Source organism: Bombus pascuorum, chromosome 1 (assembly GCF_905332965.1).
Source record: "Bombus pascuorum chromosome 1, iyBomPasc1.1, whole genome shotgun sequence".
NCBI lineage: Eukaryota > Metazoa > Arthropoda > Insecta > Hymenoptera > Apidae > Bombus > Bombus pascuorum.
In genome coordinates, this window is record NC_083488.1 from 20,333,713 (window position 1) to 20,359,376 (window position 25,664).

Consider the following 25,664-nt stretch of genomic DNA (forward strand, 5'->3'; position numbering starts at 1 on the left):
ACACAAACGTTGCGTCATATTGCGCACTGTGTTCCGAGTAGTGTCGGGAATCTCGTTTTCGAAAGAAGCACGCACACACATGCCGCGTCGTGAAATCAAACCGTCGGCCCGGGAAACAACAGTGCATAAATCACGAGCGACAATTCACAGTGTTCGTCGAATGAAAACAGTTTTGGCGCGTGTGGTTGCGTACGTGTCGCGTGACTGTCGATTCGCGTATCTGTGCGCGCTCGGTAGGTCAAAATGGCGTGAACCGACTGTGCGATTTTAGGTTATCTTTGCTCGTAACAAATCACCGCAAGTCTAGAAAACAAAGACACTTGTCCGTTCCTCAGTGGTATCCTTTCTTTCGAGAGCTCACCGAAATCCTCCACGTGCGTTTTCGGGTTCAAGTTACATGAGTTATGAGGACGGAATGCCCGCAGGCGGTAACAGTCGTTTCCGCGGTTACCCAGCGCGGATGTCCGAGCGACAACAGCTCGCGCTTCTTCTTCAAATGACCTCCCAGGAAATAGCATCAGGTGAGAAGAAGGAACACTTTATCGAACACAAACACATGCACAATTTAATACTCTGATGAAATACATAACACATTGTTGATGGTCAAACAATAACGCTCCATGTAATCCACCATGCATGTACACCTTTTACGCTGAACATCTTTCATGCATTCGGACGAGTTATTTTTTATTTCTTTTTATGTTTACACAGGTGTACATAGTTGATAAAATTCACTACAACGTAACTTTACGTTACTTTGTACATAGGTTAGTCGAAGAATGTACTTGACAGCTGGATTACTTGTTTGATCTCGAGTCTACGTGTTTATTTCTTTATTGGTACACTGATAAGTAACACTCGCGCGAACTACGCAGTATTTGTACCTCCCGATAGGCACATAGTTTTCTGCTGTGTATTGCTCATTTTATCGAAACAAACTGCAATGCGAAATCGAGGCTAGTTACTTCGCGCGAACGAGTTTTGCCCGCCTGTACTTTCCATTCAGGCCTGCCAACCACGTAATTTTATGTCAGTCGAGTTCCCGCGGTTCTGTTGCAGCGAATAGCGCCTTCCAATTTTAACAAAGAAAAGAGAGAGGGTTATGTTAATGTAAATAATTGACGTGCGCTCGAGTTCCCGCCATAAGAGAAATGACCTGACAGCGACACCGATTGCCGGTAACTTGACGCAACTACAATGTGCGCTAGGAGGCGTTAATATGTATATTCATATAGGTAATATAGCTACGCGACTGTAATATGTAAAACCGAAACTAAGAATGAGTTCAAATGACCGAAGATTAAACGCTAGATTTAAAATTAATGCACATTAGATTTAAGATTAGGTATTAGAAACAATGTAATTTAAACTTCTAATTCTAAGCACACTATTTTTGTATATTTGTTAAATGATTATACATTTAACAGTAATTGTTGTGGCCTATAGACTTACGAGAGGCTAAAATTCGTATTCAATAAAAAAACATAAAGAAAGTGTATATATAACGTAGTTGATCAATTTCATTGCTTTGTACGTATTTGACATTTTCCAGTTTACATATCCGAATTTTATAATATTGATCTTGAATTGAAGTATAAGAGTAGCATGAGAAAAATACTTTATATACCGCATTTTTAAAACTTAATATTTATTTTTATTTATATATTGAAGGGGCACTTAATGATATATTCAATATTTTTTTCAAGTAAATAGGCGAACACCCGAGGTAATGATATAATAATTAAATTGCAATATATGTTTTTTTCTATTGGTTATTGTATAGTTTACAAACAAGAGTTTCGTGTGTTTATTTTGCGTTACGTGATTTAGCAAATGATGATTCATAAAAGATCTAACTCATTTATTTGTTTTCAGGCGGAAATCGAACAGAGAACACAACTGCATCAAATACTACTTCAAGGTCATCAACATTGCAACAGCGAGGGTCAAAAGGCCGCTGGACGAGCAAAAATGGGGAATCGGCAGTTCAAGCGTCTATCAATCGTAAAGAAGATTTTCGAGTGCGGCAGATGCTCGTGAATGGTTATGATATCAATGCTAAGGAAGGAAATGGTAAGTAAACTACAGTTCTTTTGTTTTTCACCCCACTTTTATTTTAATTTATTCTATTTTATTTTATTTATAAACATATAATCCCATATCGTCCCATTTTTGTTCGTAGCAATTTCAAACATAAACCCTATCGTAATCGTTATTACTTATAACTGTATTTCTTAATGCTTGTATTATTATTTCTAACGTCAATGAATAGCAATTAGCTTTTTCTTTGATATATCCCGTAACACGATGTACCTATGTTTACTATTTAAAAGAGACGCAGTAAGTAAAAATCAATCGTTAATTGATATATCTATATTTCTTAATATATATATTATACGAAAAATAGTAAATTGTATATTTTTAGAACCCGTATCTAGAACCCCTAAGTAGCTTTTTTATGTATATTAGAAAGGAAAGAACGATTCTGAATTGACGCCATATGGTCCTAAATGAGAATCCAAGCTTCTTATTTCCCCTTATATGTCTAAAATATCTTTTCCATACACAGTACATAATTATAGCGTGATAGAAGCCAGAAAGTTTTCTTTTAAACGAAAGACAACATTGTCGGGGTCGGTCACCTCCGTTCGTTCTTGTGTATAGTAGAGAGTAGAGTAGAGATTCTCGTCAATAAATGAAAGCGACGGTGCACGACCTTCCTAAACGCAGGAAGTCAGCGGGTCCGGGTTCATTCATATACAATCCACCTTCGTTGCTCGGCTACCCTTTCTCTGTCCCGTTTCGTCCCATTACCCTTTAAGGTCGAAGAAACAGATGGAACAAACTACTTACAAGACATAACTAACAAGTTTTTTCAGCTTCTTCTTTCCATTTTTCATTTTTTTAATTAATTGTTTTGAATCATAATGCATATATAAAATATTTTTCCTTCGTTGTACTTATTTTAGTATTCACGATTGATCATATATTAATATAAAATTTTGTTTTACCATGCGATTATAAAAATGTAACACGAGGGTGAAGCGCAAACTTTAATTGAGAAATCGTGAAGACTAAAATATATTAATTTTTGTTATTTATAGCTGTTAAATATAATGCATTTCAATATCGAAATAAGGCAAGTAGATAAAAATATCATATTCTGATGATTAAATGTTTTATATATTAGATATGTTCACGTCACAAAACAGTAATCACCAATCAGCATCATATTTTAGTTGACCAGGTGTACAAATTAATTAAAAAAAAGGGGGGAAAGAAATATTTTAAAAAACTGCATTGATACGAGCAACATGCTCCTTCAAATAATACGCAAGACGAACAGTACGCAGCTGGTGCTAGATTCACACAACGGTTCGCAGGCACTGTGGAAACTTTTGCGAGCAACGAACTCATCAACGAGCAGCGAATACCGTTTAGAAAGCAATACATATATTAAAGGGCTTATTTGCGAAAGATCTGCTCACGAGCTTCAATATCATTACAACGGTGCCTCCATTAACGAACAGTCTGCGAGCAGCTCGCGAATTGAGTCGTTCACAGGCCAAAGTGGTTAACCTCGCTATAAACAATTTTTTAAATTTTAGTGCCAAAGTACTTGTGATTATGTTATGCTCATCTTTTATAATTTTATCGATTTTCTTTACTTCTTGTTTTGTGGAATTAAGCGATTTGGTAAATAAACTCCTAACTTGTTTGCGTATAGTCCTAGCAAGTGTGGATTCGGCATTAGGAATAACTCCGTTGGTCACTTTCCCTTTTAGCGTATCTTGCGTGGTTGCGTAAGTGGGCTCCAATCTCCGACAAAATTGAAACTATTCCATAACGCGAAGGTCGAATTTGAATGATGCTGTAGGCCGTAGAATATCATAATGTTATAGTGGAAGTGGAGAGCGAATGGTGAGTCAAGTCGTAAGCTCGCATGTACTTACGTATATCTAATACCTACCGTGCGAAGACAATGTCTCCTCGGCGTAAGATACCTATATATATGTAATAGGGTATTCACCAACACTGTAGTCACAGGTGCACGACATCCTTGTTGTTCAGGGGTTGCGGAGGGATGAAACATCCAGCGTTGGGCTTGGGAGGGGCGGCAGACAACTCTCGTACAGATCAATACTCGAGACAGGGCCGCACTGTACCACATAATTTTTCATCTCCGATTGCTATGGGTCTGGGATTTTCGGCGTTTATATTTTAGTCGATATTTAAGGGTGGAATTGTACTAGACGCTATCTCATAGTTTCGAAATGTGTAATATTGGAAGAAATTATTCGATAACTGACTTTATTAGTATTTTTTGTATTGATGACGAATATTGTTTTGTGTTAGAAAATGATACAAGCTACTCGATAGTTAATTTGACTATAGTTTCTGAAAATTGATTAGTTTTAGTACCAGAATCTATATATTAAAAATATCTGAATGTTTAAAGCAGTGTACCCTGTTCTCTCTCATTCTCTCTCTTTTTGCCCTCTCTTTTTCTTTTGGTAATATTAGGAAAATTATTTGACATAAGAACCGCAATACATGGCATGACTTTGAAGTTGATGATAAGACTTGAAGAATATTTCCTTTAAATGTTAAAATTATTTAAAACAGTTTTTAGTAGCACAACTATTAAAGAATGTCTCCCTGGAAGATGTTCTCCGTCAGATTGTTCTTAATTAATTAAAATATGCAATATCTCTTTACAACATTTAGTATATATTTTTTAAGTGAATATAGGTAAATATTAACTGAACATTTAAAATAATGTTTATAATGGGACGATTTTTAATTACAAGACAATGTACAAGAAATTCATTTTTTTCAGACGAGGAAAGTTATATATATATAGGAAATCATCTAGTTGTTAATGCTTGAAACGAAAATAATAAATAACTTCGTTTACCCAGTTCCCAGTAGTATAATAGTCATTTAACAAATATAATAAATGAAATCATAAAACGACAGATAAAGTCTTCCTAGATTGATCTCGTATTACATTTATCTCTTTTTCTTGGCTCTTATTGTAAATTTTCTCCTTGAATCTCAACAATATATGCAATTATGAAAATCATAAGAAGATTCAATATCTTCATGAATATTATGATCTATTTTCTGAAGTTGTGCCATTTTGTGAAACAATTCACTTTTCCTAAGTGTTTTTACAATGGTGGTCATTTTTAACGAAAGTTCGGCCCTGGCTTACCTGCGAGACGATGCCGACGACAAATCCAATGTTTCCACAGAGAATTTCGAACTCGGCTTTAAAGCTGAAGATTCGGTGTACCGCTGTGCCGTGCCAAGCATTCTTGAGGAAGTAATCTTTAATACCAATGGACGTTGGGCTCACGTATATAAAGATTATATATATAGTCACTACCAATATCTACTCAATGTAGTCATTCATTTATTTCGAATCAAACTCGTATATAATTTTCTGTAACTCTATACACGAGTTGCGAGTACATACATCGTAAATATCCTATGTTGGTATGTTCTACCTTCATTCCTCGCAAACTCGTATGTAATTTTCTGTAACTTCATACATATATACGAACATCCTATCTAACGCTAAAAAATGCAAATGAAATTTTCGCTTACACGATAACCTATTGAAAAGGTCAACGTACTAAACGCAAAAAATATTTATACAAACGTCAATGATACGTCAAAATAGTACACTAGTTAAAAATATCGTAATATGTGTATATTCAGGAAGATGTATGTACGTACAAATGTACATGTACATATATATATATATATATAGAGCTACAAGAACTGATTTTTGTGTAGCAGCATTCGGTCTTCCGTATATTTCTATTATATGTATATGTATGCTTTTATCTGTATATCAGGTACGAAATGTCATGGAATTTGTGTTACTCTTTCTTCTTCTTCCTCTTCTTCTCTTCCGTTGTTTTCTTTTCTTTTTCTCTTTTTTCCCGAGATATTTATGTCGCCGTGTGAAATTGACTAAAGTTTTGAAGTAGAATCTCCAGTCAGTAATGTAATTAAAGTGAATGCAGTTTTCATCAGACTGGTCAGAGAAGGAGAAGGCGGTATCGGGCGCCGCCCGTGTCTTAAAGCCGATATACCACTCAAGAAACGACGGGCTTGTTTATCGCGACGTCGCGTCGCGTCGCGTCTGTTCCGAACTTATTTTCACTGGTGGTAACCATATGTGTTCTCTCACGAAAACAAAATGACGCCATCTGTGCCTAAGTGACACCTTTTCTACGACATCCGCGAATTATGTATGTCGAGATAGTATGTACATGAAATCTTTTCGTCACGCTACATTTCGAATAGCGAAATATCAGATGTCTGATTATTCTCGTCTGCTGCAAACAATTTTGGAATGGGAGCATTCGTTTGATATGAATAAATATCGTCCCGTTATAAGGAATGTATTTAACAAGTTGTTGAAAATGAACACTGCAAAATGAAGCCCGAACTATTTCCCTGTTTTTCACGCATTAGCCTCGTTCTGTATTCCACTTCTCTTTCTTTTTTTCGGAATTAACGTGCTCGCTGAACAGATGGAACCATTTAAAGTGACCGCAAAAGATTACATTTCTTGGAAATTAATCGAAATAACAGAAATATTTTATTCCAAATACATACTTCGAAAATCATTTCGAATATATTGAGTTTCTTTTTATGACAATTATTTATTATATTATATTTTTATAATGTAATATTACATATATTATACATGCATATATATACTATATACAACATTAAATCAAGGAATAGATCTTATTTACAACATCTATTACTTAACTCCCACTCATCCTCTCATTCTTCAAACTAATATTATATACAATATTACACATATTATTATATTATATTTTAATTATTATTACAAATTACCTAATATATGATAGAAAAATGCATGTTTCATTGCATTCTAAATTAGACATAATAGTGCTCCCCTCCCCCTTCTTAATGCCTAGAATTCTTAATTCTAAAGTCACACAATGTCCCACCATATATGTGTGTATGTATATGTACCCCAAAAAGGATCTGAATACTTGAAAGAGAGAAGGAATTTTGTACCCTGATTCATAATAGTTATTAGGAAAATAATTTGAGTATCTGGTATGCTGTGACTGATTCAGTTTAACCTGCAGTAATTCCTAATACTGCGATATCGAAGCAGATGTTCCTGATGAATCAATCTATAGAATTTAATACCTTATTGCCAGGTATCTCAAGCGCATTTAATATCAGGTAAACGCATAGTACTATACTTTTGTTGCTTTAATGCCATTCTATATAAAAATTTCTAATCAACGAACATAGACAACGCGGTATAACGATTGCACGATCCTTGCATAATCGAAATTATCAGGTTCGTGTTTATCGCAAGATCACATCGGCTGAAAATTTCAAGTGCAAAACCTTGAACAACGTTTTCCTCGCGATATTAATCGTCCAAGGATTTCTTCTATTACCTCGCATGCCATCGACTGTTCAGTTATTCGCGTTTCTGTTTCTTATGAGCGGTGGGGATAAAGCATTTTATCGTTCGTTGAATGTCGGGCCGTTGATAAACAGGAAATGTGTTTTACCAATGAAACACGCGGTGTGAAAGGAACGAGAATAAAAGTCTAGAATCTTGAAACACGACGAGTTCCATCTTTGCCCGTAAATGGCCAGCTTTATTCTAACGGCGGAGATATCGATCGGGAAGAAAACCAACGAATGTCGCAACTCCTCGACAAGGATCGTACACTAGTCAAGTTAACATGACAGTTCACAGGTCGTTCAGATTCGAATCTTTTTGTGAATACGCTAAGAGAGCATCAATTATTTGAAAGCGTCGCATTTTTCCCTTTGTCTAAATGGAACACACAGATTCTTGAAGACACTTCTATTCGTTATTACTCTTCTAGAATTTAATAATAAGATTACATTTTTTCATTTAATTCCTTTTTAGCTCTTTACTTATTTATTTTTCCTTTATCTATTCTTTTCATCTTTCTTTTATGTAACGATATGTACTACGTATACTACAATATGTAAAAAGTGTAAAAAATATAATTTATTAGAAAAATTTGTGTTTATAATACTTAATTGAACGTTTAGTTAAAATGTTAGTAATCTTCTATTTTATATTATTACATAATTGCTACTATATTAGAACCGTACCCACGGTTTTGTGTTAATATTTTTAAATAATTGAGAACATGGAGAAAGAGAGAGAATTAGAGTAGCAGTCAAGAATATAAATATAATAAACGAAAATTGGTAAAGAATATAATATGCAATAATTTAACTTGCAATTAATTGCAATATATCTCTCTACATAAGCGACCTATTTAGAAAAACATTTACATACTCCTAAAAAATAGTATATCCTCTAAAATATTGATAAATTTGACTTTTCACAAAAGCATTCAATTAACGTTTACCGAGCTATTTACCAGAATACGTATATATATATATACTTGATACTAACCACAATGTGAAAGGAAGAGATAAAAGAGGTGGAACTCGATATTATAAAAATGTTATTGTCTTAGACTTCCCTGCCATTTTTGTCATATCTGGCAAACAGGCAAGTGGTTCGTGATACTCGAGATAGTTAATCAGAAAAAAATGCTAGAAAAAAAATAAAGCGGTCACGACAATCATACTAGTCTATCGCCTTTAAAGTAAACGTTGCTTTTCATGTGTGCAAATACCCTAAGAGCATGTCTCGTCCCTCTCGTATTCACCAGTAAGCCACACGTCGACCAAACATGCCAGTCTTCCCCTCATCAGCCCTCATGGCAGTTCGGCATTCTACCGAATCACGTTTTCACTTTTTCAACCAGTCTGTACTTACTTTGTTTCCTATTTCCTGCTTCCTTTCCCATATCTTATTTGTTCATCTCTCCAGCGCTTTACAGACGTAACGATCGTAAATATCGCTGATTTCATCCAACGATTTTGAAAGGTTTGTTTTTGTCGATGGCGACCCTTCTCCTGTTTTTAGAAGACGCACACGGCCATCTTGATTTATTACACTGGTCACTAAGGCCGGTTTCACACAGAAGTATGCGTATCGTGATACACGTATCGCGAGCTGCGTACCGTGTGTATGTCATCATATGTTTCAATGTTTTATCTGTCACCTTCGTACGAAAAGTAACTATCATTGCCAAAATAAACAAAACGAATATGTGTATTTAGTATCTATCATATGTATACCTCTGTGTGAACCCAGTCTAAAGGCTTCGTAACACTTATGTTCTGTCTTATTAAAATAAATAATGCGCGAAGTATTCAAACAGTTAATGGATAATGAAGAAAAGTCCTTCCTACACATCAGAATGTCTATGCACGATTAAAATTTTCTTTTAGGGAAAATAGAAAATTCTACGAAAAAAACAATACAACTTTCAAGGAAGGTATAAATCCAAGAGAAAAGCAAGCAATGTGTTTGAGGTAAATTTTTTTATTAATGAAAAGCATATAAAAATTAAATTATTTATCTATGTATGTGCATCGAACTTATTTAAGTGTTGGTTGGTTGCTGTGGATTAATCGTTTGTAGTGACTCTAGTGTACATGGTGACGGTGTGGGTGTTGAAACGGCTGATGAATTTAGTGATTCTGATGAAAAATGTTGGCGATTTGTATTGGAAAGTTCTTGTATTTGTAATTCGGATATCACAGAGGAAACGCGAGCTTTAGCTATTATTTGATTGTATGGTGATAGTTTTTTAACAGTTAACGCTATACTTTTGAAAAATAAATCTATGTCGTCCATAGTTTGTTGTTCTTCATTTACGGTCCTATTAGTATTACTTGAAGCATAATCCATTAATACTGCTGTTGCTGGTTCTCTTTTCATCTTTCTCCTGAATGTTTCTATTGGTATGTCGCTAACTTTAGAAGATGATGATCTTTCTATTAAATTGCTATTGTCTTCTGTCGTATTGACGTCATCCAATTCATCGTTAGATTCGTCACTGACGTGTACTTGTACTGAGCTAATAGTTTCTCTTTCCTTCATATATGGAATTAAAAATGACATTTCATCTTCGTATCTCCATTTTCTAATTTTATTTGCGGCTTGTCCGCCTTTTGTATCTTTTCTTTTTCTTAGTGATCTGCGAAAACTATCTCGCAAACTGTTCCATTGTTTTTTGCAATGTTTAGCTAGAAAGGTTGAAGAAAATTAAGAACTATCGTAGGTGTCATAGTAATTAGAGCTAAAATATATGTTGTTTTCCAGATTTCTAGCAACTAGTGATTCATAGCTTTCAATTACCGATTAGGCTATACTGCTGTTTCATTTATCATATATAATTGAGGTTTACAGGGCAATAATTAAATACCTCTTGTCCAGAGTATATCGCTATACTCAGTCGGGTTAAGTGGCTTACAATAGCTGATGAATTTCGGAAAACGGAATTTTCTTAATTGTATTCATACTTTAAGCGAAAAGCGTGTGATTATTGTTGCATCACCTAACAGCCGGTTCATTTTAATTGCGAAGAAACATTTTCTATTATCTCATTAGCTTTAGTAGATGCCAATTATAAATGTATAGCAGTTGATATCGGATCGTACGGAAAGAATAGCGATGGCGGAATATTTTGTAATTCAAAATTAGAAAAATATATAAGAAACTTAATGTACCGAAGCGTCTCGTGATATTCGAAACCGTAACTCGATAGTCCCGCTAAGTAATATTATAATTATCGGTATTCACAAGCGTGAAGAGTGCCAAAAAAATATTTTCTGAATTTTAATGCAAAAATTCAAACTATACCAGGGAAAAATTCAATTAAGTCCAGAACATGCGGTTAAAATTATTACTCAACGACCTATATTCTACACAACTATATTACATCTCACAATTTTCAACTATCAGCTATAGCACCTTTAGGAAGAATTTCGTCTTAGCAAAATCTTCCATTGCAAGGTGATAGTAATGCTTCTGTAGCGTCTTATATTACAGATATATTTAAGGACTTCTTTAACAGTGAATTTGGAAATATTAAGTAGTTGCGTACAAAAAACAAATTATAAAGTTATGTACAGACAGTATGAGACTGTCCCGTGAGGCTGTCTCATGTAATAACATAGAATACGCGAGGCAAGCAAGCGAGGCAGGATAAGCTGCAGTTACACTTTCGATAAAGTCGTCTCAATCTTCCATACGCATCTAAACGAATCATTGACTCTTCCCGAGGCAGTCTCGCGAGTCAGCCTCGCACTCCCTATACATAGCTTAAGATGTAAGAACACGTGGATAATATTCATTCCACTAGGGAAAATAAAATCTGATTATACGTTACCTACCTGGTTCATTTAGCATTTTTCCAATTTCTTTCCAGGCAGCATCCTTTTTATCATTATCACTATAACTTTTATCTTCCTGGTTGTATAAAAAACTATAGTACCTGACTAATTCTATTAATTTTTCGTTGTGCATTATAAAATGTAGATAGATTACACGTTCGTCCACTAGCAAGATTCTGCCTGAAATAAATGCATGTCAAGGTGAATTTACGTTATCCGTTCAGACACGGAACGGTTACGGCACGGTTCCGTTCATGACTGGTGTGCTAAGCGCTGAAGCGCAGAAGCGGCACGTGAGGAAATGCTGCTACCGACACTTGTGCAGATACAGGATATAGCTATAGGATGTGTCCGCCTTCGTATACAGATATCATAGCGAATACAGCCACATGCTTTTATGCAGTGGTGACTGTGACCACCGTCTTGTAGAGCGCACGACTGACTGTGTCGTTGGCGGGATCAGCCGGCGTCCGATTGGCGAAAAAGAACGTTCTTGGCTCACTGTTGGTGGGGGTCGCGGGGAAAGGCGGAGCCAATCGTCGACATAGCGACGCAACATGGCCTCTAGTTCGCGAGGGGCCGTGTTCGCGTGCACGTCGAGCACGTACACGTACGGACTTTCCCCCGGCGGACCGACAGATGTCGCCCTGACCGCCTTTGAATCGTCAAGATCGGCGTGACAATTGGTCTCGCAAGAAAAAAGGAGATCGAGAAAGAACCTGTTTATTGTAAAAAAAAAAAAAAAAAAAAAAAAAGAAAAGAACGTGATCAAATATCAGTACGGTCAAAAGCATTTGTGGGAATGAGTTGAAACAGAAGATTTAGCATTGCCTATAATATCAAGCTTTAGAAGACATTGAGAATGATGATAGCTCATCCGTTACATTTCGAAGCATCGAAACTTTTGTTGGATCTTTCAAAACCTTTCCTCTCGAAAAAGGAGTCGTTTCTTGCCAATTAATTGTCGTTTAATCAGGTGTGTTGTGCGTTGTTATAAGAACTATACTGTGGTAAAGCAATCGGAATTTTGTTTAGACATGTACACACGAGATTGTGAAGATACTAGTTAAATATCTTAGGGAAGTGTTGAGAGTGTGTGTATATATCGAGACTGAAAATTTGTGCTAATTTGTCAAGTGTCCTAATTGTTCATATCGTGTTGACAAACTACGTAGACCTTAAATGTAATGAAAATATTATTCTAATAGAACGAAGGGAGAAGTAGAAAGAAATGTTACTTTCCTTAGAATGTTGATCAAATAATCCAAATATTAGAAATTATTGTGTACATTCTACCAAACGTTTACCTTGAACCACAGTTACATTATTCCTATATTCTGTATTATATTTTATCGACGTCTAGACATTTGAAATGTTTTTTTTTTAGCAATTTTTGGAAGAGCACGCCCATAAGCTTTTATTTCTGTTTTATTTGTGACTATAGATATTACAGGTGTGAGTTCACCTGATGAAAATACAGCAATTGTCCCTGATAGCCCATGCTCTCCGGCTGAAACAAGCGCATCAGCGCCGTCAAAGGAACAAGAACAAGAGCAACAGCAACAGCAGATTTACGATCACCATTCTCAATTTCAACAACAGCAGCAACGTACGACCGGAAGTGTGCCAGCCGCTGCACCGCACGTTGCTGAGGACAGTGGAGCCCCCTGTGAGATGCGGAGAACACCACCGCAAAATAAAGGTGAGTTTATATGCATTCTTCTTATGCACTGATATTATTTGCACAATAATTTACTAAGATTATAGCGTACTAAAGTACTCAGATAGACAGATATTTACGCATTTAAAATCTAAATACAAAATGCACAGAATGCATATAATATATAAAATTATGTAAACTTAAAGTTTAATATTATTCTCTGTTTAAATTACATTCCTTTAGTTGTATTCATAAAAATAATATTGTATAAATATCTATAGATTGCTAATAATATTAGTAAATTGATAAATGATAAGTTGTCGGACAACATTTAGCTGGCTTGTAATTAGTACAATTCACTTGTAGAATTTTACTTTATATTACCAAGTTTTTTTTACACAAGGCATTATTAATATCAATAATTACAAGTTATAATTTATGACACTTTGTCAATAATATCAGTTTAATTATGCAAAAAGGCCCTGATATTATTGTTTTACTACTTTTTAAAATTGAAGTTTAATTCTTACATGGAATTCGATCTTTTCATGCATGCTAAATTCCCTGATAGGTGCTTTTATATTGAATATATCGAAAAAAAAATGAATATTTTTTAAATATGCAAAGTAGATTTGCAAATAATATTAAATTCAATTAGTTACAGAAACAGTAAACATAGACAAACATATGTAATCACATCCACAGTAATGTATGCTTTACGTAATGCTTTAGTTGATAATGTTATTATTTGGAATGTTTTAAAATTCTAATTTTATATAAATTCACAAAAGTCATTTTCATTATCTAACAATGTAATTAGTACAGTTAATAAAATGTTTTTATATTCTTTATCTTTATTCTTTATACTAGAAAATAAAATGATTAATTTAAAAAATTTTATGTCTTCATACTTACTAATATTTATTTATTGATAACTACTAATGCATTTTGCTGTATTGTTTTACCGATATAATAAAGACCGACTTTATCGACATAGCTCTTAACAAGTTTCTTTTTGATGAATGTAATAAAAACGTAAAAAAAAAAAAAAAAAAAAAAAAGAAAACATTAAAAACCACACGTTACAACAATCTTATATTATATATATATTGAAGTTGATAATTACTTATAATATAGATACACTTAAAAAGATGATGCAAAAATAATCTTTATTTTGTTTATATATGTTTTCTTTTTTCATAAAACAACCTTCAGAAAATTTTCATATAAGAATATTATTTAAATTCCTAATAAATATTTTCAACTACAAAACTAAATTCATAGCCGGAAAAATAAAGAAAGTAGACAAATCATTTTGCATTCTGTATTATTATACAAATTATTCAAAAACTGAAGATAGAACTATAAAACAGAAAAATTTTTCATTTATCTCTGTTACCATAACATCAGAATATCATGAAAAATTGTCCCATCGGACGCAATATGTACTCGGTGCATCGTGAAACACATACAAGATCGTGGCAATTAGCAAGATTATTCTTTTCACCACACATAAGCGCATGATAAATATTTAATACGATCGTAGCCTATCTATACGCGCGTGCGCGTACAATGTGTATCGCTCGTATAGCTTATGGACACGCGTGAGCGTGCAATCACTACCGATCGGTAATAATAGCGGGCGATGCAGAAACAGCACTTAATTAGACGTGACATTCCCCAGTAGTGACGCGTCGGTATCGTGCGCGCGATGCAGTGCCGCGCCTGGTAGAAGTTGGTCGAGACGGAGACGCGGCGACACAGTCGCGAGCCGGTTCCTCTCTCTCTTAGCTCTCTCATCGTCAGTGTCTTCGCTCTAGCGCGTTGTGTGGGAGCCGTACGAGTGGCAGTAGTGTACACACGCTGCTTCGACGGTTACTGAACCTCTCGTCGGCCTGTATACTTTTTGTATTCTACGCTCGATCGTCACATTGTCCTTTTTTGCCCATTATATTATTCCGCGATAGTCAATCGAGAATCATTGTATATCGTCAGGAGCCGTGTTAGTTGGTGGTCCGTCGCGGGAGCAGGTATGCGCTCGTGGTTACGTTTGTACACGTTCGAAACCCTCTGGCTGCCATCGTTTGATCCAAAAGTACCGTTACCAGCAAGTACCGTCGACCACGTGGCTTAGCGCGTGTTTCTACTCTCTTAACGTGTGTCGTTCCATCGAGTCGACGTCCCGTTTACCGACGACATTCGATATCAACCTAGAAAGAAGCGTCAGTCGCGAACCAGGAGTGCTGAACCTTGGAATACATCTCTTCGCTGCTGTTCTCTTTGCTGTCGAACGAGAGAGGGACAAAGGCAGACTTGTACGAGGTGAGAGAAGGGGGAGAAAAAGAGGGAGAAGGTGAGACAGAGAGAGAGAGGGAGAGAGCGAGCGAGCGAGCGAGCGAGCATGCTGACTGGCAAGTACATTGGACACGTTTGCGCTCGCGGGCTGCGTCCATCGACACCACTAGGGTGATCGTACCTCCGAAAGGGGTCTGTGTTGCAGTTATTGCAACAGCGCACCATTTTCTAACAAGCTACCTTGGGTTATTTACGTCTCGTTTGTCTTTTAATTCTGTAATCGGAAACCGAATTTTTGGTACAAGTATACATTTTAAGGTACAGAAGTCTAAATGATTTATATTCACAATTAATATTTCAATATTGCGGTCATCTATGTTGAAACCGTGGCTAACGTAAAAATCATGTCAATATCGCATTCCTTTTTGTCTCTTTGTCTTTTTCTTCTAAAGCCAGGAGTTGAATTATTATTTTGAACAATTCTGGATAAGATACAGGTGTCTAAATCAGTGATTTTCAATCTTCTTCAAAATTATGTTTGGTACAAGTAAAGGCATTTACACCGAATAGATTTTGTTGTATTGGTTGTTATCATTTCTTTATTTGATGGTGTAAGTGACTAAATGCATAATAATAAATGTAATAGACTTATCACATGGTTTTAAACATTTCCGCGGTATACTGGTTAAAAATTCCTGATCTAAATGATTTATACTTGCGATTAATATCGCAGGCTTCTACGTCGAAACCGTTGCTAACGCAAAAATCGTGTCAATATCGCACTCTTCGCAGTTTATTGGTCGTTAACAAAGTCAAATCGAAGACTAGGAAATATTTAACCGCGACAATTAAACGTACGTGCATAGCGAGGAACAAAACCGGTTGCGTAGTTTGTCTCGTTCATTTCGCGGAACATGTTGGAAACACGATATAGCATGTTCGCTACGCTCGCTTTCAATGTAGCTGAAATCTTTTAAACTTCAGCTTAACGATATGCTAATCTTTCGCAATATAAACTGACGGATAGTCCGTAGGAGGAAACAGCGACACTTTACAGAGCAGTATCTCGGTTGACCTTGATTCTCGTTGTAACATTTTGTCATTGAGCTGATCGATAATTGGATTTAGATCAGTACTTCACTAGTCGATCGGCCATTACCAATTGTTCTCTGCAAATCTGCGGTATAATAATGTTTTCAAGAACGATAATATTTACATACATTTTTACGTATATACATTCGTTTTTTTTAAAGCAGAAAGATAGAAACAATGTTATATACTTATGCAAGACGTTTACGTTTAATTGAATTAATTGAAGTATTATATATGTATATTGAATGCCACTTAATTTTAATGCAATGATTTATGTGGCATGTCAAAAGATAATTGTCATGCGTTAATTTATGTCATCGATTGTACAATTATCTTTGTCGCTACAAGTTAATGAACTTCTTCTGCAAACAATATCCGATAAAACGCGTTTCGTTATCGGTCAAAAAGGGTATGATATCTTCATTCGTCGGATAAAAACTAACTCTCGATTCGTGTTTTGCAAGGTCAGGAACGAAAGCGAACAGAATAAACGACTTCTAGCATATTCCTTCAGCGATATATAAAACAATTCCGCGTGTATTTTATAAAGTTATCTTTTCAGCTATCTTATCGATTTTCAATATTTGATCTGTCGAACATTAATATTATAGTTAACTTCTCTTGCGCGTGATTACGTTTTATGGAAATTTACATGTTATTCTGAACGCGTGATATTTACATAATACATGTATTTGACGAATCGTGAAATATAATCATCTCGATTAGTACGACATGATTGATAAATCGTCTCGCTTGATAGCTTTTTTAACGTATTAATGATTCACTCCCTTGAAGACAGATTTCTTCTATCGCGCAGGAAATGGGAGGGCGGAGCGTATATGTGTACATATGTACATACACTATGAAATAATATACGTTGCATTCCGAGAAGCACGTACGTCGGATACACTGTGATATTTGCTTATCGTCGTTTCTCAGTAAGAATGTTCCATAAATATGTAATGCCTTTGAGAGAGATATAGGGAGGTCATAAAATCGGTCAGGTGTTAAAGTTTACATATTTCGAGAGTGAAAACAGTAATTCGTAACATACGGTGGAGATAAAAAGCTCGAGATTTCATTTAGAATCGTATTGCATTAATTCAGAATTACTTCTCCTTTTGTAGTGTATCTAGAAAGATTGTATATATATAGCACGCAACCTGGAAAACAGATTCTGAAATTGCACAATTTGTTATTTTTCATACGATACATAGATTTTATTAGGTCGAATAATAAATTCGTTAAAGCGCGTATTAAGTATTATTAGTTTCATATAAAAGTTATTCATTTAGTTTAATTGTTATAATTAGTTAACTTATCCTATTTATTTATAAATATGTGTATCTATTGTCAAAAATTCAGATTCATGAGTCTTTATAATCTTTAAACAATTTTTTATAATATTCTGTTCGGGATTTGGAGTGGCTGTCTGTTTATGACTCGGACAATACATCTATCTGTTTTGGGTAAGTCCGAATTGCCTACTTCCCCAAGTTGTAAACTTTACAACGCGGACCTCATTAATCCGGCTCGAAGGACCAATATATTACGAATTCTCAGTATTAACTGGCGATCAGTCAAATTGTAACCGATTTAAAAGCGATTTGTAATCGTTTAAAAACGATTCAGAATACTCTTTTCTACCGATGCGATCAAGTCGAACGGAATTTCCTAAAGTAATTAAAAAGCATCGAGGCATGTGTATACGGTGAAATCATTTCCGTGAATCGTCAGCGTTGTAAGAGGCGGCGAACAACTACGAATTCATTGACTAGCGAAGTTGGTGTATTTTAGGATACTCTATTCGCAAGCGCCAAGTTTCATTGGCACAATTCCCTCTTCCGAAAGAGCGAGAGAGAGAGAGGAAGAAACATGGTGCAGATGGGAGGGGGAACTACGATCAATGACCAAACGAAAGAGATCTTAATAAAAGTACGATGCTATTTAGAGATTATCTTAGAGTGAAATCGATATTAAACGTGCAACGTTTTCATACAATTCGGCATAGGTATTGATCCTAAATTCTGCAATTATAGAGTGACGTTCGCGTTAACTCGTAGATTTAATTATATATTGATCGAGAGCAGTGCTTGCGTCAGCATCGCTTTCAACATTGCACGGTATCCTAGAATCTCTCGAAACAAGCGTTCCATGAAATCACCGGGACAAGCCTCGTATTATCGCTACGCCACGGAATCCGTTTTCCCGCTCGGCTCGCGAATCTCTCTCGGGCCAATTCCGCCCGTTAAAATACACTCGAAACGATTATGTTGGCGAACGTAATTGTATCTCGCGATGGATCCTTTCGTGCGCCTAATGAACGTACGCTTGTCACGTACACTATAATTTTAGTATTCCATTTGCGTTTGCCACTTAATCGAGGTATTCTGGCCTTTGACTCTCTAACTGAGATAGTCCGATCGCTAAACTTTACCGACTTCTAACGATCTAACCTTCACGATCAAATCGTATAACAGTCCGAAAATTATCCTACTCGATGATAAATTGTTCTTGCTCTGTAAAATACTTTTTTAAATATTGATATGCGTAATACACGATCATGTACATACAGAGCGAGATTTCTGAACAACTAATTTATAGGAACAAAATAATTAACACGTTGACTGTCACGATGGCAGCCATTGATCAATTTTATCAGCCGCGTTACTATTTTTTTAGGATGATAAATAAGATAAAGGTAAGGTAAATTTTGTGAACTGCAAAATGTTCAACAACGCGAACGACTTGAGTAACATTATTAAAAAAAAGATGCCCAAATACGATATAATATTTCGCAAAAATTGTATTTTGAACTATTTCGATTTCCAGGGCAAAATATATAAAATATACAAAGTGATGAGAGTCGACACTGTTATGTATAATTAATCAATTAACTAAAATAAATAATGAATATAGAAATAATTAATTACTACAACACGACAGAAATTTCGAAAATAAAATACTCGAAAGATTCTCGATTCCGTCGGTCGGTAAATTTCGCTTATTGTACTGATCGCGTACCGCAGCCAAGCGAATAAAAGGTTTAATATGGCATGCCTTCCTGTAACGCGATCGTCCGGTAAAAGGCCACTAATGAATCGATCGCGGATCGGGATGCCCCTCACTCTCCTCGAGGAACTCGTTCTCCCAGGGGTCCCTGTGATTAACGGCCGTACCCTCAATGATAGCAAGCAGCGACTCATTCCTCTCTGGATCTCTTACCATCTTTGTCCTTCTTTCTTTCGAATGGTTTCCTCCTCTCCTTTTCACTTACCTTCTATTTCGTCCTCCTCTTTCTATCAATTTCTTTTTCTCTCTTTTCTCGGTTCCTTCAACTTCAACCATCCTCCATCTCTCCCTCTCTCTTGATGCCAGAGGAATACTGGTTTCGTGGAAACTCATTCCCCTGCTATTTCGTTGTTCTTGCAATTAACCGGCATTTTCTGTTATCCACAGTCGATAGATCGGGAACCGGGCAGTCTGGAAGCTCGCCGAGGGTGACGCTTCGGCTCAACCAGGTGCGAGGAGCGAGGGATGAAAAGAAAGGAGGGGGTGCTACTAACTCCCGTCAAGGCGGCATAAACGCACAGGTATACATATATACATACATATGTACATAGATGAATATAATATTGTATGTGTACAGGGTGTCCCGGTATTGATGATAATCGGCAAGACGGTGATTGATTCTATATACGCGGGAATACAAATAGAAAATATAGGATAAGACATGACGCTTCGTTTAAAACGAATTTGAAGATTTGTCGAGTATAGTTGAACTTGGCTGATTGAATCGGATTAGACAGAAGTAAATAATCGATAGGAGTTATTGTATGTGTGAAAACGATTCGAAAATGTAGAATAAAATTTGTTCGTAAGACTCTTTGTTTCAGAGACATATAAATTTAAAAATTTATCAGACATGCGTACTGGGCCAATTCTTAATTGAATACGTTTGAATTTTATTTTGTTGAAAATGAGACCTTATACCAAGAAATTGTATCCCAAATTTTTTACACATTTTCAAAAATAAAAATAAAACATCAAATGAAAAGAATTTATCTTATATTTCCGACATATTTTTTCATATAGAATCACCCTCTCATCGATTGTATCGTTAATACTGGGACACCGTGTATGTGTCTGATGTATATATATATCATATATATATCAGTACTTGATAGGTCTCTTCGATGGAAATCTGTGGTTTGGGACGATCGTTACGAACAACGTTAAATTTTAATGTTTACGAGAACCTGGGACATTAAGAAACGATCGTTAATTCAATTTAACTGACCAAAGCAATCACAGGAGCTTCGACGATGTATAAAATACGTAGTACATAGTTAAGACTTGTTAATAGGAATTGTATATAAAAAGAAAAACACTAACGTACGATGTACTCAATAAATATATTAGTGATGTTTTTTACTTAATGTTCTAAGTTCTCGCTGATACTTAACGCAAATTAACTATTCGTTTAAATACGGGTTTGTAAGAATGACGTTTAAAAGATGCGCATCGATTAGCGAGCAGTACCGAGGTCATTGTTAAGAAGTATGACGATAAATATTATACTTACATTGGAAATAATGGAATATACGATAACGTGTAAAAATGCTAACAAGCAAAAAAATATTTGTATTTTACAAATTGTACGTTATTTGTAGTAACGATAAAGAATGTGTCAAGAAATTGTATCATTTTTTAAACATGCATTTGCAGAATCAAGGTCAAATGGAAACTTCGTCGAAGACGTCGTCAAACGTCTCGTCAGGGACCGTGAATGCCGTCTCGGGCTCCAGTACCTCTGGAAACACATCATCTACCGGTGACAGTGGCGACGTGTATGAATTCAAAAGTTCGAAAGAGCCAACACCAGTTAGAGGTGCAAGCTCGTCGCCGAATCCTAATCCCGAGAAAGATAAAGATGGTAACAAGTCTGCTAACAATCAAGGGAGTCAGAGTAGTGGTAACAACGTGTCTACTGCTGGTAGTGCGACAACATCTTCTGGTGAAACAACGACCTCATCGATTACTACCGATGATGCTCCTGCGGTTTCAGCGTCGCCTTCGTCTAAGCGCGCGTTTGAAAGCGACAATGCGGAGGAACAGGACGAAGAGATTCGTCGGAAGAAACGAAAAGATTCAGAACCTGCGAAAGAAAATTTAAAAGGCACTACCACTGGAAGACAAAGCACTGGTAGAAATTCCGCTAATACTGGGGAAAAGGTTTGTTTATTGTTATTAGCTATAAAATATATAATTAAACCATTTATATAATCGGTGGAAGAAATAAATGAGAACAAACTGCAATCATTCGTAAATTGATCACTGTACGACAAAATGTGTAAAATAAAATTTATGATGCTAAGAAGAATATATGTATGCTGCACATTCGTTTCTTTTTTTTTGTAGATAATTATTTAATGATGCTGTAATTAATAATATATTAATATTAAACTAATATTTTTCCTTTCTTTGTAGTGTACAAAGTCGGGAAAACAAGGATCTAGCGCAACATCGAGCAAGAACAATCAAAATACAACTTCGATTAGTACGGACAGGAAAAGTCCAAGTACGTCTTCAATGGCAAGTAGTCCAAAACCTTCGAATCCGTCTGGTTCAACGATTAGCTCTAAAACAACAACACCAGCACCTCCAGAATCCGATGGTGAGGACGATCGGTCGAAAGGATCAGATTCCAATTCAGCTCCTAAAGTACCACCTTTGAAGATAGTTATTCCACAAAGTACTACGTCCGAGCAAGAGCAAGGCAATAGAAACGGAAAGAGCACATCTAATAGGAGTCATCAGTTGCCCTATGTAGTTGCCAGTTCTAACAGTAATGACTCAACGGATAAAGAACAGAGTCAATCCACTAGTGGAACAACAAGTCCTACAGAAAGCGGAAATAATACAAAAAATGAGGATAAGAAAGATTTCAGTGGTGCCTTACACGGAGAAGAAAGATCAACGCATCACCAAAGAGTGTTGAGAAGTTCACATAGATCCGGTAATGGAAGTAATGGATCAACAAACTTGAAAGAAACCTCCTCTTCTTCAGGAAATGGAAGTTATTCGAACTCGTCTCCATTACCAGTAACTACTTCGACGGATCGTTCCAATAATTCATCACCACAACAGAGGCATCATTCACCAACACCTGAAACTCCTGGTTCTGAATCGAATAAAAATACCTCAACGGAAGTCTCAAATTGCGGCACGACTTCAAAAACAAACATTATGACAGAAAAATCCGAGAAAAACAACGAAATTAGTGGAAAATGTCAAAAAGATAGCGGTACCGAAAATTCTGAAAATACTTCTACTACTACCTCATCGACGACGTCAAATGTAGGCACTCCGGCACCACCGGTTGAACTTCATCCTAGAAAAAGAAAAATGAAACCTAATAAAGAAGCACAACAAGCTGCTACCGCTGCCTCTAATGAAGCATCTGAAGCAACAAATACGGGTCCAGAAATTCATCCTCATGATCAACCAATTACTAATTGTTATCAGTTGTTTTTAAACATTAGAAAACAGGTTCGTATATTTACCGTTTTTAATGTATTTCAACAATTCTTTTTATAAAAAATATCGTAAGTACATTTTCTCTCTTTTAGATCGAACGAAGAAGAAAAGGCCTTTTTCCAGTTCAACCAAAACCACCTCAGGGTTTTAAAGATTATTTAATGAATCGTTGTACATACGTGTTAGCTGGGAATGCAAATAAAGAGCCCAACGTTAATCCTCCAGTTGGATTACAGGGCGCTATGAAGGACTTGTATATTGAACAAGAAAAAGAGAGATATCGTCTTAGAATGCAGCATGTTGTTGAAAAAGAAAAGCTAGTTTTATCGGTAGAACAAGAAATCCTTAGAGTACATGGTAGAGCTGCTAGAGCTCTAGCTAATCAATCCCTTCCCTTCTCTGTTTGTACGATATTAAAGGATGAGGAAGTTTATAATGTTATTACTCCAGAACAAGAAGAGAAAGATAGAAACGCCAGGAGTAGATACAATGGTAGATTATTCTTGAGTTGGTTACAAGATGTAGATGATAAATGGGAAAAGATTAAGGTAAAAATTATAGCAGTTATAATATTTATACCTGAATTATATAGATTAGACAACTATAAATATATATATTTATATAAATAAATATATATATATATATATATATTGTCGTTAATTATTCAGGTTAAATTAATTCATGTTACGTAAAAACCGACTGATAACCTTTTTCCCATAAGTATCAGTTTAATAAGATGTAATACATTGATAAATGTTCCATTAAAGTTTGATTTATCTGAGTTAGGATAAAATTAAAGAAGAAATTACTATTTTAGGAAGCAATGTTACTCAGGCATCACAATGAAGCTGAATCATTACATGCTGTACAAAGAATGGATTGGGAATGGAAATTAAAGGAAGTTGGATTATGTGAATTCAAAGCAACACCACAAATAGAAGATATTCATGTTCCGATGGTACATGTTTCAGATGACTTCGATTTACTCCCAGCTTAGTGTATAGTGATTACAATTGACTCGAGACGTTTCGCTCATTCCTTTGAAATAATCTCGAAGGATATACATAATTATAATCTGTGATCTCTTTAATAATGTATTTGCCGTTCTTGCACGGTTACCAAATTGCATCGTACTGCTCTTAAAGCTATTGTTACACAAGGAGGCTATATTTAAAAAACGTTTGACTCTAATTAGATTATGTATTACATTATATTTATATTTTTAACTAACTTTTCAAAATTTATGTACCACATTATATAAATTATTTTTGTTTACTTTTAATACTTAATATGTTCTATTGACGCATTATATGATTAAAAGGATGAACACATGAAAATTATATCATCGGATGATTTGCAATATTCTACAAATTCAATAACTGTACAATATCATGCATTAGTAATTTGGTACTGTATCTTTTAATATACAGTCTCTCGTAATAACGTATATATTTTGTACCTAGCAACTTATATAGTGCTTTTAAATAATGTATAAAAATTTAGACTAAAAAGCCGTGTAATAAATGAAACTATACTTGTCAAATTATTTCTGTTCTTCATTCTTGTTTCCCATTGTTATTCTTTTTTCTTGTGGTCGATTGATCGCAGCAATATGTAATTCCTTTACTTTAAAATCTATTGGTTTGTTATAATTCATAATAATTTTATAATGTTTGGGATCTATAAAATTGTTTTCATCAAAAAGCAAAGGATTACCACCTGCAACACAAGTTGTAAGTGCCGCCGAAACTTTTGTGTTAGGTTCAATAACATCATTTGGAGTAAATGTTATCTGTAATATACAAATCATCATTTTATACAAAATAGCTTAATCAAGTAATAAATTCGTTTAAAAAGATATAAATACCTCTCTTTCTTTGCACAAAAATGAAAATAATTTAGCAGTATACTTCTCTTCTTTAGGATAATGATACATTTCAATTACATATCTCTTTGTTAAGAAATGTATTAAAATAGGACTACTTATAGTAACTACATTTACTAGTGCAAATAATGTTCCTGCACCTACTACATTATCTTCTTCTAAAATCTTCATGTAAATGATTGGTTGAGAAATTACTGATATGACTGATGATAACAAGGACATTATTTTAACAGTACGGACTTTGTTTTTTAATGATCCATTGTATATCATTTCTCTTTCAATAGCGTTTCTTTCACTGTGTTTATCAGAAACATGCCTTACTTGCAAACATGGTATAAATTTCTGTAACATAAAAAATATATATTTCATAAAAATACATATTAAGTGTTACTTTACAAAATAAAATCTATATTTTGAAATGTATTATATAAATCATGAAATAATATACAAAAAGGTTATAAATATACATAGAGTGAAAGAATAATTAGAATAAAGCTTATAATATACATATATTCATTGATAACTTCATAAAAATAAATTACTTCTTAAAAAGAATTTCTAACCTTGACGTTCCCGCATGTATAATACATAGAAGTCCGTTTAAATATAATAATTTCTTGCATGAACAGTTTCCTTTGGTTTAAAATGCGACTCCACAAAAGTAAAACCATAGTTAATAATTAACTGCAGCTTATTTTGGATTATTTAAATTATTTAAATATACAATAGGAATGTTTTAAAATCGCCATGAACAGGGAAGCTTCAAATTGTTCAAATATATAGAGTGTTTAGTTTTTTCCAAACAACTTGCAGTTGTTGCAGAACAAATGAAAATAAAAAAAGATATTATATAATACGTAAAACTATGAAACAAAGTTA

The 25,664-nt window shown here is 35.0% G+C and overlaps 3 protein-coding genes across 5 annotated transcripts; 1 reads left to right on the plus strand and 2 right to left on the minus strand.

The window, feature by feature from the left end:
- Positions 1-24,446, plus strand: LOC132907420 (ankyrin repeat domain-containing protein 12). 3 transcript variants are annotated; one of them, XM_060960520.1, is made up of 8 exons: positions 1-521; positions 1,876-2,073; positions 12,758-13,015; positions 19,820-19,953; positions 21,089-21,595; positions 21,851-22,912; positions 22,993-23,448; positions 23,718-24,446. In XM_060960520.1, exons 1-8 carry the CDS (start codon positions 398-400, stop codon positions 23,895-23,897), a joined length of 2,919 nt encoding a protein of 972 aa, XP_060816503.1. In that variant the 5' UTR covers positions 1-397; the 3' UTR covers positions 23,898-24,446. The 3 variants fall into 3 exon arrangements, with proteins under 3 accessions (XP_060816503.1, XP_060816520.1, XP_060816511.1); XM_060960537.1 differs by lacking the exon at positions 1-521 and adding an exon at positions 9,364-9,447 and having other exon boundaries at positions 1,965-2,073; XM_060960528.1 differs by lacking the exons at positions 1-521; positions 1,876-2,073 and adding an exon at positions 12,112-12,289.
- Positions 9,442-11,715, minus strand: LOC132907464 (uncharacterized). Its single transcript, XM_060960594.1, has 2 exons — positions 11,314-11,715; positions 9,442-10,164 (listed from the first exon to the last, which is right to left on the minus strand). Exons 1-2 carry the CDS (start codon positions 11,444-11,446, stop codon positions 9,518-9,520), a joined length of 780 nt encoding a protein of 259 aa, XP_060816577.1. The 5' UTR covers positions 11,447-11,715; the 3' UTR covers positions 9,442-9,517.
- Positions 23,982-25,586, minus strand: LOC132907474 (transmembrane protein 70 homolog, mitochondrial). Its single transcript, XM_060960605.1, has 3 exons — positions 25,349-25,586; positions 24,768-25,127; positions 23,982-24,692 (listed from the first exon to the last, which is right to left on the minus strand). The coding sequence occupies exons 1-3, from the start codon at positions 25,454-25,456 to the stop codon at positions 24,444-24,446; spliced, it is 717 nt and encodes a 238-aa protein (XP_060816588.1). The 5' UTR covers positions 25,457-25,586; the 3' UTR covers positions 23,982-24,443.
- Between the last annotated feature and the right edge of the window lie 78 nt (positions 25,587-25,664).

Excerpts from the sequence above, each read along its gene's own strand:
- LOC132907420 (XM_060960520.1), top strand. The coding sequence starts at position 398 with ATGAGTTATGAGGACGGAATGCCCGCAGGCGGTAACAGTCGTTTCCGC. Across the intron at positions 522-1,875 it reads CTCCCAGGAAATAGCATCAG|GCGGAAATCGAACAGAGAAC; the intron begins GTGAGAAGAAGG and ends ATTTGTTTTCAG. Across the intron at positions 22,913-22,992 it reads TTTTAAACATTAGAAAACAG|ATCGAACGAAGAAGAAAAGG; the intron begins GTTCGTATATTT and ends TCTCTCTTTTAG.
- LOC132907464 (XM_060960594.1), bottom strand. The coding sequence starts at position 11,446 with ATGCACAACGAAAAATTAATAGAATTAGTCAGGTACTATAGTTTTTTA. Across the intron at positions 10,165-11,313 it reads AAAAATGCTAAATGAACCAG|CTAAACATTGCAAAAAACAA; the intron begins GTAGGTAACGTA and ends CAACCTTTCTAG.
- LOC132907474 (XM_060960605.1), bottom strand. The coding sequence starts at position 25,456 with ATGGTTTTACTTTTGTGGAGTCGCATTTTAAACCAAAGGAAACTGTTC. Across the intron at positions 25,128-25,348 it reads ATACATGCGGGAACGTCAAG|AAATTTATACCATGTTTGCA; the intron begins GTTAGAAATTCT and ends TTTATGTTACAG. Across the intron at positions 24,693-24,767 it reads TTTTGTGCAAAGAAAGAGAG|ATAACATTTACTCCAAATGA; the intron begins GTATTTATATCT and ends TGTATATTACAG.